Source organism: Anomaloglossus baeobatrachus, chromosome 11, assembly GCF_048569485.1.
Source record: "Anomaloglossus baeobatrachus isolate aAnoBae1 chromosome 11, aAnoBae1.hap1, whole genome shotgun sequence".
In the NCBI taxonomy this organism is placed as follows: Eukaryota; Metazoa; Chordata; class Amphibia; order Anura; family Aromobatidae; genus Anomaloglossus; species Anomaloglossus baeobatrachus.
This window is the reverse complement of record NC_134363.1, coordinates 58,362,815-58,375,521: the sequence shown is the minus strand read 5'-3', so window position 1 is coordinate 58,375,521 and position 12,707 is coordinate 58,362,815. Positions and strand designations below refer to the sequence as shown.

The 12,707-nt window shown below is 48.2% G+C and overlaps 1 protein-coding gene across 5 annotated transcripts in view; it reads left to right on the top strand.

The window, feature by feature from the left end:
* Positions 1-11,010, top strand: part of CNOT3 (CCR4-NOT transcription complex subunit 3) — a 160,921-nt gene extending 149,911 nt beyond the window's left edge. For all 5 annotated transcript variants that reach the window (XM_075329016.1, XM_075329015.1, XM_075329018.1 and 2 more), the window contains 5 exons: positions 6,872-6,977; positions 7,070-7,268; positions 7,460-7,592; positions 8,375-8,500; positions 10,175-11,010. In XM_075329016.1, coding sequence (XP_075185131.1) covers positions 6,872-6,977; positions 7,070-7,268; positions 7,460-7,592; positions 8,375-8,500; positions 10,175-10,273 — 663 coding nt within the window. In that variant the 3' untranslated portion in view covers positions 10,274-11,010. The remainder of the gene's footprint in view (positions 1-6,871; positions 6,978-7,069; positions 7,269-7,459; positions 7,593-8,374; positions 8,501-10,174) is intronic.
* The last annotated feature ends 1,697 nt before the right edge of the window (positions 11,011-12,707 follow it).

The following is a 12,707-nucleotide window of genomic DNA, read 5'->3' as shown; positions in this document are numbered from 1 at the left end:
CTGATCAGGATTCTGATACTGGGGCCGCTCTCAATCTAGATACCCCGGATGGTGACGCCATAGTGAATGATCTTATAGCGTCCATCAATAAGATGTTAGATATTTCTCCACAAGCTCCTCCTGCGGAGGAGGCAGCTTCACAGCAGGAGAAATTCCATTTCAGGTATCCCAAGCGTAAATTAAGCACTTTTCTGGACCACTCTGACTTTAGAGACGCAATCCAGAAACACCACGCTTATCCAGATAAGCGTTTCTCCAAACGGCTTAAAGATACGCGCTATCCTTTTCCCCCTAACGTGGTCAAGGGCTGGACACAGTGTCCCAAGGTGGACCCTCCAATCTCCAGGCTTGCAGCCAGATCTCTAGTTGCAGTGGAAGATGGGGCGGCACTTAAAGATGCCACTGACAGACAGATGGAGCTCTGGTTAAAATCCATCTATGAAGCTATTGGAGCGTCGTTGGCGCCAGCATTCGCAGCCGTATGGGCACTCCAAGCTATTTCAGCTGGCCTTACACAGGTCGACACGGTCACACGTACATCTGCTCCGCAGGTGGCACCCTTGACCTCTCAAATGTCTGCATTCGCATCTTACGCTATTAATGCTGTCCTAGACTCTACGAGCCGTACGGCGGTGGCGTCAGCCAACTCCGTGGTTTTACGCAGAGCCCTGTGGTTGAGAGAATGGAAGGCAGATTCTTCTTCCAAGAAGTGCTTAACCAGTTTGCCTTTTTCTCGTGACCGATTGTTTGGTGAGCGTTTGGATGAAATCATTAAACACTCCAAGGGTAAGGATTCATCCTTACCGCAACCCAGACAAAACAAACCCCAACAGAGGAGGGGACAGTCTGGTTTTCGGTCCTTTCGAGGCTCAGGCAGGTCCCAATTCTACTCGTCCAAAAGGATCAGAGGAGCTCAGATTCTTGGCGGACTCAATCACGCCCAAAAAAGCCAGCCGGAAGAACCGTTACCAAGACGGCTTCCTCATGACTCTCAGCCTCCTCTCTCCGCATCCTTGGTCGGTGGCAGGCTCTCCCGCTTTGGCGACATTTGGCTGTCACAGGTCAAAGACCGTTGGGTGAGAGACATTCTGTCTCACGGGTACAGGATAGAGTTCAGCTCTCGTCCTCCAACTCGTTTCTTCAGAACTTCTCCACCGCCCGACCGAGCCGATGCTCTGCTGCAAGCGGTGTCCGCTCTAAAGGCGGAAGGAGTGGTGACTTCCGTTCCTCTTCAGGAACAAGGCCACGGTTTTTACTCCAATTTGTTTGTGGTGCCAAAGAAAGACGGGTCGTTCCGTCCCGTCCTGGATCTAAAGCTGCTCAACAAACACGTAAAAACCAGGAGGTTCCGGATGGAATCTCTCCGCTCCGTTATCGCCTCAATGTCTCAAGGAGATTTCCTAGCATCAATAGACATCAAGGATGCTTATCTCCACGTGCCGATTGCTCCAGAGCATCAGCGTTTTCTACGCTTCGTTATAGGAAGCGAACACCTGCAGTTCGTAGCTCCACCTTTCGGGCTGGCGACAGCCCCTCGGGTCTTCACCAAGGTCATGGCAGCAGTAGTAGCAGTCCTGCACTCGCAAGGTCACTCTGTGATCCCGTATTTAGACGATCTACTTATCAAGGCACCCTCTCAAGAGGCATGCCAACACAGCCTGAACGTGGCACTGAAGACTCTCCAGAGTTTCGGGTGGATCATCAACTTTTCAAAGTCAAATCTAACCCTGACCCAATCACTAACATATCTTGGCATGGAGTTTCATACTCTCTCAGCGATAGTGAAACTTCCACTGGACAAACAGTGCTCGCTACAGATAGGGGTGCAATCCCTCCTTCAGGGCCAGTCGCACCCCTTGAGGCGCCTCATGCACTTCCTAGGGAAGATGGTAGCAGCAATGGAAGCAGTTCCTTTTGCGCAGTTTCATCTGCGTCCATTACAATGGGACATTCTCCGCCAATGGGACGGGAAGTCGACGTCCCTCGACAGGGAGGTCTCCCTCTCTCAGGCAGCCAAGGAATCTCTCCGGTGGTGGCTTCTTCCCACCTCATTGTCAAAAGGAAAGTCGTTCCTACCCCCATCCTGGGCGGTGGTCACGACAGATGCGAGTCTATCAGGGTGGGGAGCAGTGTTTCTCCACCACAGGGCTCAAGGTACGTGGACTCGGAAAGAGTCCACCCTTCAGATCAATGTTCTGGAAATCAGAGCAGTCTATCTTGCCCTACAAGCCTTCCAACAGTGGCTGGAAGGCAAGCAGATCCGAATTCAGTCGGACAACTCCACAGCGGTGGCATACATCAACCACCAAGGGGGAACACGCAGTCGGCAAGCCTTCCAGGAAGTCCGGCGGATTCTGACGTGGGTGGAAGACACGGCATCCACCATATCCGCAGTCCACATCCCAGGCGTAGAAAACTGGGAAGCAGACTTTCTCAGTCGCCAGGGCATGGACGCAGGGGAATGGTCCCTTCACCCGGACGTGTTTCAGGAGATCTGTCGCCGCTGGGGGATGCCGGACGTCGACCTGATGGCGTCACGGCACAACAACAAAGTCCCGGTTTTCATGGCACGGTCTCACGATCACAGAGCTCTCAAAATGCTGTGGAGAGAAAAGCGCACATAGGGTCTTATCTGGCAAACAATGCAGGCTTAGAAAATGAAAACAGGTGCTCACCTATGGAAGTTGTGACAGGCACAACTCCTATGTATGCAGTAAATGGTCAAGCAGCAGCCCCGATGATGCAACAGGGAATCATGAATGGATAAGAAAGTCGGGTTTAACACTGCGCTAAAACCATGAAGCCAAACGATGTGATGAATTCTTTGCTATATTATTTCTTTGCTATATTATATATATATAGCAAAGAATTCATCACATCGTTTGGCTTCATGGTTTTAGCGCAGTGTTAAACCCGACTTTCTTATCCATTCATGATCACCGAGCTCTGGCGGCAGACGCCTTAGTTCAAGATTGGTCGCAGTTCCGGCTACCGTATGTGTTCCCACCTCTGGCATTGTTGCCCAGAGTGCTCCGCAAAATCAGGTCCGACTGCCGCCGCGCCATTCTCGTCGCTCCAGACTGGCCAAGGAGGTCGTGGTACCCGGATCTGTGGCACCTCACGGTAGGCCATCCGTGGGCACTACCAGACCGTCCAGACTTGCTGTCTCAAGGGCCGTTTTTCCATCTGAATTCTGCGGCCCTGAACCTGACTGTGTGGCCATTGAGTCCTGGATCCTAGTGGCCTCAGGTTTATCTCATGAAGTGGTTGCCACCATGAGACAGGCTAGGAAGCCATCCTCCGCCAAGATCTACCACAGGACGTGGAGGATATTCCTATCTTGGTGCTCTGCTCAGGGAGTTTCTCCCTGGCCTTTTGCATTGCCTACTTTTCTTTCCTTCCTGCAGTCTGGGTTGGAAAAAGGTTTGTCGCTTGGCTCCCTTAAAGGTCAAGTCTCCGCGCTATCCGTATTTTTTCAGAAACGCCTGGCGCGACTTCCTCAGGTACGCACGTTCCTGCAAGGGGTTTGTCATATCGTCCCCCCTTACAAGCGGCCGTTGGAGCCCTGGGACCTGAACAAGGTTCTAATTGCTCTCCAGAAGCCGCCTTTCGAGCCTATGAAGGAGGTTTCCCTTTCTCGTCTTTCACAGAAAGTGGCCTTTCTAGTGGCGGTCACGTCTCTTCGGAGAGTGTCCGAGCTGGCGGCGTTATCATGCAGATCTCCATTCCTGGTGTTTCACCAGGACAAGGTAGTTCTGCGTCCAATTCCAGAATTTCTTCCCAAGGTGGTATCTTCCTTTCATCTCAATCAAGATATCACTTTACCGTCTTTGTGTCCGCATCCAGTTCACCAATTTGAAAAGGGTTTGCATTTATTGGATCTGGTGAGAGCACTCAGGATCTACATTTCCCGCACGGCGTCTCTGCGCCGCTCGGATGCACTCTTTGTCCTTGTCGCTGGTCAGCGTAAAGGGTCGCAAGCTTCCAAATCCACCCTTGCGCGGTGGATCAAGGAACCAATTCTTCACACCTACTGTTCGGCTGGGCTTCCGATTCCATCAGGGCTGAAGGCCCATTCTACCAGAGCCGTGGGTGCGTCCTGGGCATTACGGCACCAGGCTACGGCTCAGCAGGTGTGCCAGGCGGCTACCTGGTCGAGTCTGCACACTTTTACCAAGCAGTATCAGGTGCATACCTACGCTTCGGCGGATGCCGGCCTAGGTAGACAAGTCCTTCAGGCGGCGGTGGCTCACCTGTAGGAAAGGGCTGTTTGACGGCCCTATCACGAGGTATTCTTTTACCCACCCAGGGACTGCTTTTGGACGTCCCAATTGTCTGGGTCTCCCAATTAGGAGCGACAAAGAAGGGAATTTTGTTTACTTACCGTAAATTCCTTTTCTTCTAGCTCCAATTGGGAGACCCAGCACCCGCCCTGTTTTCTTAGGAAGTTTGTTTTTTTTCGGGTGCACATGTTGTTCATGTTGAACAGTTCAGTTCTCCGAGGCTGTTTCTCGGGTTGAATTTGTATTTAAAACAGTTATTGGCTTTCCTCCTTCTTGCTTTTGCACTAAAACTGAAGAGCCCGTGATCCCACGGGGGGGTGTATAGCCAGAAGGGGAGGGGCCTTACACTTCTAAGTGTAGTACTTTGTGTGGCCTCCGGAGGCAGTAGCTATACACCCAATTGTCTGGGTCTCCCAATTGGAGCTAGAAGAAAAGGAATTTACGGTAAGTAAACAAAATTCCCTTCTTTGTTTACTTACCGTAAATTCCTTTTCTTCTAGCTCCTATTGGGAGACCCAGCACCCGCCCCTTTTCCCTTCGGGCTGTTGTTCTTTTGTGTACACATGTTGTTCATGTTGAATTGTTCTTTTGGTTCATGGTTCAGTTCTCCGAACATCCTTCGGATTGAATTTACCTTAGACCAATTTATAAGTTTCCTCCTTCCTGCTTTGGCACCAAAACTGATGGGCCCGTGATGCACGGGAGGGTGTATAGCAGAGGGGAGGGGTTACACTTTTTAAAGTGTAATACTTTGTGTGGCCTCCGGAGGCAGAAGCTATACACCCAATTGTCTGGGTCTCCCAATAGGAGCTAGAAGAAAAGGAATTTACGGTAAGTAAACAAAATTCCCTTCTTCCTGGTGTTTCACCAGGACAAGGTGGTTCTGCGTCCGGTTCCGGAATTTCTCCCGAAGGTGGTATCCTCTTTTCATCTCAATCAGGATATCTTCTTACCTTCTTTTTTGTCCTCATCTAGTTCACCGAGGTGAAAAGGATTTGCACTTGTTAGGTCTGGTGAGAGCACTCAGACTCTACATTTCTCGTACGGCGCACTTGCGCCGCTCGGATGCGCTCTTTGTCCTTGTCGCTGGCCAGCGTAAAGGGTCGCAGGCTTCCAAGTCAACTTGGCTCAGTGGATCAAGGAACCAATTCTTGAAGCCTACCGTTCTGCTGGGCTTCCGGTCCCTTCAGGGCTGGAGGCCCATTCTGCCAGAGCCGTGGGTGCGTCCTGGGCATTGCTGCACCAGGCTACGGCTCAGCAGGTGTGTCAGGCGACTACCTGGTCGAGTCTGCACACTTTCACGAAGCACTATCTAGTGTGCCTACGCTTCGGCAGATGCCAGCTTAGGTAGGCGAGTCCTTCAGGCGGCGGTTGTCCACCTGTAGGAAGGAGCTGTTTTACGGCTCTTTTACCGAGGTATTCTTTTACCCACCCAGGGACTGCTTTTGGACGTCCCAATTGTCTGGGTCTCCCAATGGAGCGACAAAGAAGGGAATTTTGTTTACTTACCGTAAATTCCTTTTCTTCTAGCTCCAATTGGGAGACCCAGCACCCGCCCCTGTTCCCTTCGGGCTGTTGTTTCTTTGTGTACACATGTTGTTCAGATTGAATTGTTCTTGGTTATGGTTTCAGTTCTCCGAACATCCTTCGGATTGAATTTACCTTAGACCAATTTATAAGTTTCCTCCTTCCTGCTTTTGCACCAAAACTGAGGAGCCCGTGATGCACGGGAGGGTGTATAGGCAGAGGGGAGGGGCATTACACTTTTAAGTGTAATACTTTGTGTGGCCTCCGGAGGCAGTAGCTATACACCCCAATTGTCTGGGTCTCCCAATTGGAGCTAGAAGAAAAGGAATTTACGGTAAGTAAACAAAATTCCCTTCTTCTTCTTTGTTTCTTTCTTCGCCCTACTGTATTCAATAGTCTTTGAACCTGCAATAGTCTAATCAGTCTCCTATGAACGCTGTCCACGGGCTGGTTTTCAGAGGTAATGAGATGACACACGCGTTACACGGTGGCTCAGTGGTTAGCACTGCAGCCTTGCAGCGCTGGGGTCCTGGGTTCTAGTCCCACTAAGGACAACATCTGCTAGGAGTTTGTATGTTCTCCCCATGTTTGCATGGGTTTCCTCCCACACTCCAAAAACATACTGATAGGGAGTTTAGATTGGCAACTCTGTCCCCATTGGGGCTCACAATGTATGTAAAGCGCTGCGGAATTAATAGCGCTATATAAATGAATAAATATTATCGGCTGACCCCTGACTGTCATGACCACTCCTCGGCGCCCTTCATATGAAATTCGATCACATCACAGGCCCGCCAATGAGTGCTTATAGGAGTGCACACCCTGCCGGTGTCTGCTATTGACAGCGACATTTAACAGGTTACCAACCGCGGGTGGAGAGCACTGCTGCTCCCATGGCTGTTAGAGGTACATAACGGTTGATTAAATCAGCCAACATGTGGCGGGAAAGGTGTGAGCCCACATCAAAGGCAGGGAGACAACTCAAGAGTGACATAGCATTTCAGCATATGTATTAAATGTATTTATTTTTTGTTATATATTTTCCTCTCTCGCCTCTTTAGGCACCTGAGCCTTTAAGTACACTGAAATCCATGGCAGAACGTGCAGCTATTGGGACAAACCTAGAAGATCCAGTGCCTGCCATTCATTTGGCTGATCGAGCTAAAGGTTTGTTGCAGATATTTTCAGCGAATAAAAAAAAAAAACTAGTTGCAATAAACTATTACTTTATTTTATTTTTTTTCTTTTTAAATTTTTAGAAATCCTTATCACTACAACCACAACGCAGCCTCCCGCAACGCAGCCCTCCACTCAGCTTTCGGAAGTAAACATCCCTCTGTCGCTGGGTGTGTGCCCTCTGGGTCCTGTTCCCCTCACAACAGATCAGCTTTACCAGCAAGCGATGGAAGACGCAGCGTGGCACCATATGCCTCACCCCTCAGATTCAGAGAGGATACGGTGCGTAGAACTCGAAATAAAACGTTACCTTTTGCCTCTTTAGCAGCCGATCCTGGGTTCTGTCATTTTGATTTTGGGCTTCTGGTGGCAATGCCAAAGATGATGTGCATTAATGACTGTAAATGTTTCTACTCTTATAGCTGCGGTAATTAGTCATGTATTAGAGCTTTGTGTATGCTAATCTTTAAAAGGCAATACCTCCCTCGGAATCCGTGCCCGACGCCGCAGTATCACCACCAGATGCCCCCGCCTCATTCGGATACAGTAGAATTTTACCAGCGACTTTCTACAGAGACACTCTTCTTTATCTTTTACTATCTGGAGGTATGATGCAGCCAGTGTTCACTTAAGTTATCAGACTTTGTTCTGCCTGTATGTTTCTCCTGATTACTGGTGTTTTGCACCTTTGCTGGATATGACTGCTAATCAGTGGGGGCTTCCGGATGTCATACCCCTTTTGGATCTGATGGTGATGATCTATTTAAGAGTAGATCAGAAATATCAGTGTGGTTGAAAACACTTTAATGTCCTCCCTTCTATGATGAGTGGTTTCCAATCTGATCACCTTGTGTGCAATATTGTGCTGCTGTATAGTTTGTATATTTCTCTTTGCCTTCATTGGTAGACACGTACGTGTGTGTGTGTGTGTGTGTGTGTCTCTTCTGCTGCATCTGATTGGAATCCCTCCTGGTAGCAATTTTTCTTCTCCGCCCTCCTGCCGCCGCCGTCATCCTCTCTCACACCCCCCCCTCTCTCCTGCCGCCGCTGTTGTCCTCTCACCCCCCCTCTCCTCCTGCCGCCACCATCTTCTCCTCCCCCCCCCCACCCCCCTACTGCCGCCGCCCTCTTCCCCCCCCCCCCCCTCCACCGTCGTCCTCTTCCCCCCCCCCCCCTCCCACCGCCGTCGTCCTGAGGAGTGTGGAAATGAATGAAGATTGCAGCCTAAAAGTTGCTGAAACGTTGTTTATCGCCTGTTTCTGGGACAACCAGTAGGCTCCATTTCAGATGAATTTTGTTTAAATCATTCCTTTATTATCCACAAATCTGACCTCCCACGCAAGATCAGATTCTCCCAAGTCTATATTTCATGAATGTTTGTTTTCCAGGGCACTAAAGCACAGTATTTAGCTGCTAAAGCTTTGAAAAAGCAGTCCTGGAGGTTTCACACCAAATACATGATGTGGTTCCAAAGACACGAGGAGCCCAAGACAATAACGGACGAGTTTGAGCAGGTTTGTGATATGATCGTGCTGCTGAACTCTTGACGATCTATGTACAGACCTGTAGCCCCTCGCGGTGTATGTCATGGGTGTGAGATGGGACTACTCAGTGGAGACTTGTGCCTTCTCCTTACTGATCTGTCGTGTGACCAGGATTGTCCAGAACAACAGCGACTGAACTTAAGGCAGCACTTCTGATCGTTTCAATGGATATAGTAGCTGCTGCACATTCACAGATTCTCTGTCACATGTTCACATGCTAATTCACTGACAAGCCTTGCTGTGTCCATCTAACTCCTGCTATGTTAGATTGGTGGGCAGAAGGCTGTGTGTGTGTGTGTGTGTGTGTGTGTGTGTGTGTGTGTGTGTGTGTGTGTGTGTGTGTGTGTGTGTGTGTGTGTGTGTGTGTGTGTGTGTGTGTGTGTGTTAAAAAAAAAAGTGACCCCTTTTAAAAAAAAAAAAAGGGGCATTTTCAAGTTTAAAAAGCCTCTCCTAGGGATAGAAGAACTACTGTCTGAGAACCAGATGTGATCTTAAAGGGAGGCAAATATCTGACTGCAGCCCTTAGCAATCTTCAGTGCCTTGTTCTCAGGAGTGCTGGTCAGACCCCTTCCCCCACTGATCAGACAGTAATCCCCTATTCTATGAATAACTTTCAAACCTGAAAACATCCATTTTTAAAGGGAATCTATTAGCAGGTTTTTATGGAATCTGAAGACTGCATGCTGTAGGGGTTAATGCAGAGAATTCAGCCAGGTGTCTCTTATTACAAAGTGTATGTTTTCCATGTTTGTTTTAAGGTCCAGTAGTTTGTGTGAACGGCAGGCACATCTATAGAGAACCTGTTGTGGATAGCGACAGCACTCTCGGCTCTGCTGGATTACTAAATCTAAAAACTGTCAGAACAGCTGCAGCCAGTAATCTAAGGCCAGAATCATACTTGCTAGTGCCTCGCGTGAGTCTCTCATGGTAGAACCTGGCATGGCCGCACACTCCCCTGAAAGGAGCGGGTCGGTTGCATGTATCTCTATGCAGCTCAGACGCTCCTGTATGCATAGTGTGCAGCCATGCCGGGTTCTACCATGAGAGACTCGCGCGAGTTACACACGAGGCACTAGCAAGTGTGATTCTGGCCTAAGTCAGTGTTTCCAAAACTCCAGCCTCATGGCCCCCCAACAGGTCATGTTTTCAGGATTTTCTCACTATTGAACAGGTGATGGAATCATTATCAAGGCATCACCTGTTAAGGATTAAGGAAATCCTGAAAATATGACCTGTTGGGGGCCATGAGGACTGGAGTTTGGGAACCACTGATCTAAGTGATACATCATTGGATTCAGGGTCTCTTTGCCTACATCATGCTGCTTTCAGATGAGGTAGCAAAAATCTGATTCCCTTTTAATACTAAATGACGTATATTTGGAGGGTCTACTTGCCGCAGAATGTCCTGCATGTTTGTCACTATAGGCTCAACTGCAGCCAATGGTCAGGATAGAGTCCAGTCCGTACTGTTTAGCTGCTTGACCGCAATCTGTCAAGACCAAAGCATCTAAAGGGTTTAACAGAGGGATGTGTATCAGTCTATGTAAGGGTGGGATATTTGCGGACTACTGTTGAGAGATGACTTGGGGCATGCTTTGACAATTTACAGTGGTTTAACTAACTTTTTTTTCGCTCTTCTTACAGGGGACGTATATTTACTTTGACTATGAAAAATGGGGCCAGAGGAAGAAAGAAGGGTTCACGTTCGAATACCGTTACCTGGAAGATCGTGACTTACAGTGACCTCCAACACGTTCAGCCTTCCAGTTTCATATGGGCAAACTGCGACCGGGGATAAAAGAGAGAGGGGAGGGGCAGAAGACTTCACGTCTCATTCCCAAGAAGAGTTGGGAGGAGGGGAAATTCGGACAAACACTTTAATGCATGCAGTTACAAAAAAATCTATTACATGGGATTAGCTTGTGTGTGGTGGTGGAGAGCGAGGAGAAGACCGTGATCAACACCCAACATCTCACAACACCCTCTTGACTTTTCAGAAGAACTAAAAAAAGGACAAGAAGTAGAGTAAACATTTTTTTAATGTATTTGGTTAAAATGTAAAAAAAAAACAAACGAAACAACAAAATGAACAAATTGCATAAGTCTTTTGAAAAAGGAAGGAAAAGCTATTCTTCCCCTCCTGGATATTGCTGCAGGTGGGAAGTTCTTGTCTCTACCCAGACGGGTCTCTACTGGCTGCCATTTACAAAAAAAAACAACTTTTTGTTTTTCTATCATTTTTTTTTTTTTTGTCTTTTATTTTGGCAGATACTGGATCTTTTTGTTTTTGATAACAAGTGCATCAAAGTTTAAAGTGTTTTATTTTTTATTTTCCGCCCTCCCTTTGCCACTTCCCCCCTCCCATCCTCGATACACGTATCTGTACCGATGGAATTAATGGTATGGAAAGCTGGTTTAAAATATTTTTCGTAACCTATTTTCATTTTGGAAAATATTTATGAATAAATAGTTTTATATGATGTCTTCTCATGCAAGAATATTAATGTGGCTCAAGTTCTTTCTATATTTTTTGTTTATTCTACAGCTCTATATAAGGTAAAATGTGTCCAAAAGCACTTCATTTAAAAAAAACAAAAAACACAGTCCATCATACTAAACCTAACCGCTGCAGACGATCAAACCGCCCCTGTGCATTTACACACTGCATGGATACGTTCATGCTAAACAAAGCTGTAGATCAGGGGTGGGTAATTTATTTTCCAGAGGGGCCAAATGGGAGACTTGACTGACGTGGAGGGCCAAATTAAAATAATTCTTCTTGATATTACCATTAACTTGTATCACTTAAATTATCACACATGTTTAGCTTAGAAAAAAGACGTCTCAGGAGATCTCATTTATATGTATAAATACATGTGTGGTCAATATAAAAGGACTGGCACATGACTTATTTCTTCCAAAGACAATACTAAGGATCAGGGGGCACTCACTGCGAATTGAAGAAAAGCGATTCCAACAGCTAAATAGGAAAGGGTTCTTTACAGTTAGGGCAGTCAGACTTTGGAATGCCCTACCACAAGAGGTAGTAATGGCAGATACTATAACAGCTTTTATAAAAGGGCTGGATGATTTCCTCAGTACACACAACATTGTTGGTAATAAGTGACAAAATGTAGAATTGGTGGAGGAAGGTTGAACTATATGGACCTAGGTCTTTCTTTTATCGTTCCTATGGGAGACACAGACATTGGGTGTATAGCTTCTGCCTCCGGAGGACACACAAAGTACTACACTAAAAAGTGTAGCTCCTCCCTCTGAGCATATACACCCCCTGGATAACCAAATATAGCCAGTTCAATGCTTTGTGTTCAGGAGGCATACATCCACACATGCATTCTCATCTGATTTTCGATTTTTGGAAAGAATTTGAAGAAAAGCGGGTCCAAGCCTGGACTCCCGGCATGTCCCTTCTCACCCCACTGTGTCGGCGGTGTTGTTAAGGTTGATTTCAGGTCTGGAGCCTTTCATGCCGTGCTCCTTCACCATCCCTCGGGCTCTGGCTTGAAGTGGGAGCCAGCACGGTTCTCCCTGCCTTCCAGGAGACCGGTCTCCATCCGCAGCCCTTTCGGATCCTACCGGATGGAGCACTCATCCCCAGGGACTTGTCACCCTGCGTCTCACAAGCTAAGTATCTGAGACGTTATTTTCGGGGGGTCCCTTGTACTTTTTTGTTGGGGAGAGTGGGCTGTGTATCTGTTATGACATTTCCGGCCGGTTCTCTGGTTTTCACCTGAGAACCACGCTGATGGTGCCTGCGCGCCGGCCGCAGCGTTTAAAGTTAGGCCCCGGCTTCGCCTGAGGCTTAGTTTCGTTTTCACTGCCCCTGCATGTCAATCATGCAGAGGGACAGTGCGGCTCCGCCCAGCGGCCGTTCGGCACAGGGGAGGGACACTCCTCTCTGAGTAGATGTCACCTCCCCTGTAAATCTCCTTGGCCCTCCAGATCCTGCTCCCAGAGCAGGCCCCGCCCCCTCTCCTCGCTCCGGCGCCATTTTATCAGCGTTCTCACGCCGATTGGAGCTGGCTGCAGCATCTCTACTAAATCTGTCTGGGGGCCCGGGCTGTGGGATCTGGAGGGCACACAAACTGTCTGGTAAGCCACAACCTCCGGTTGTGTACCTGTTTATACACTCTCTGGGGGTCATTCTGGCTCAGAG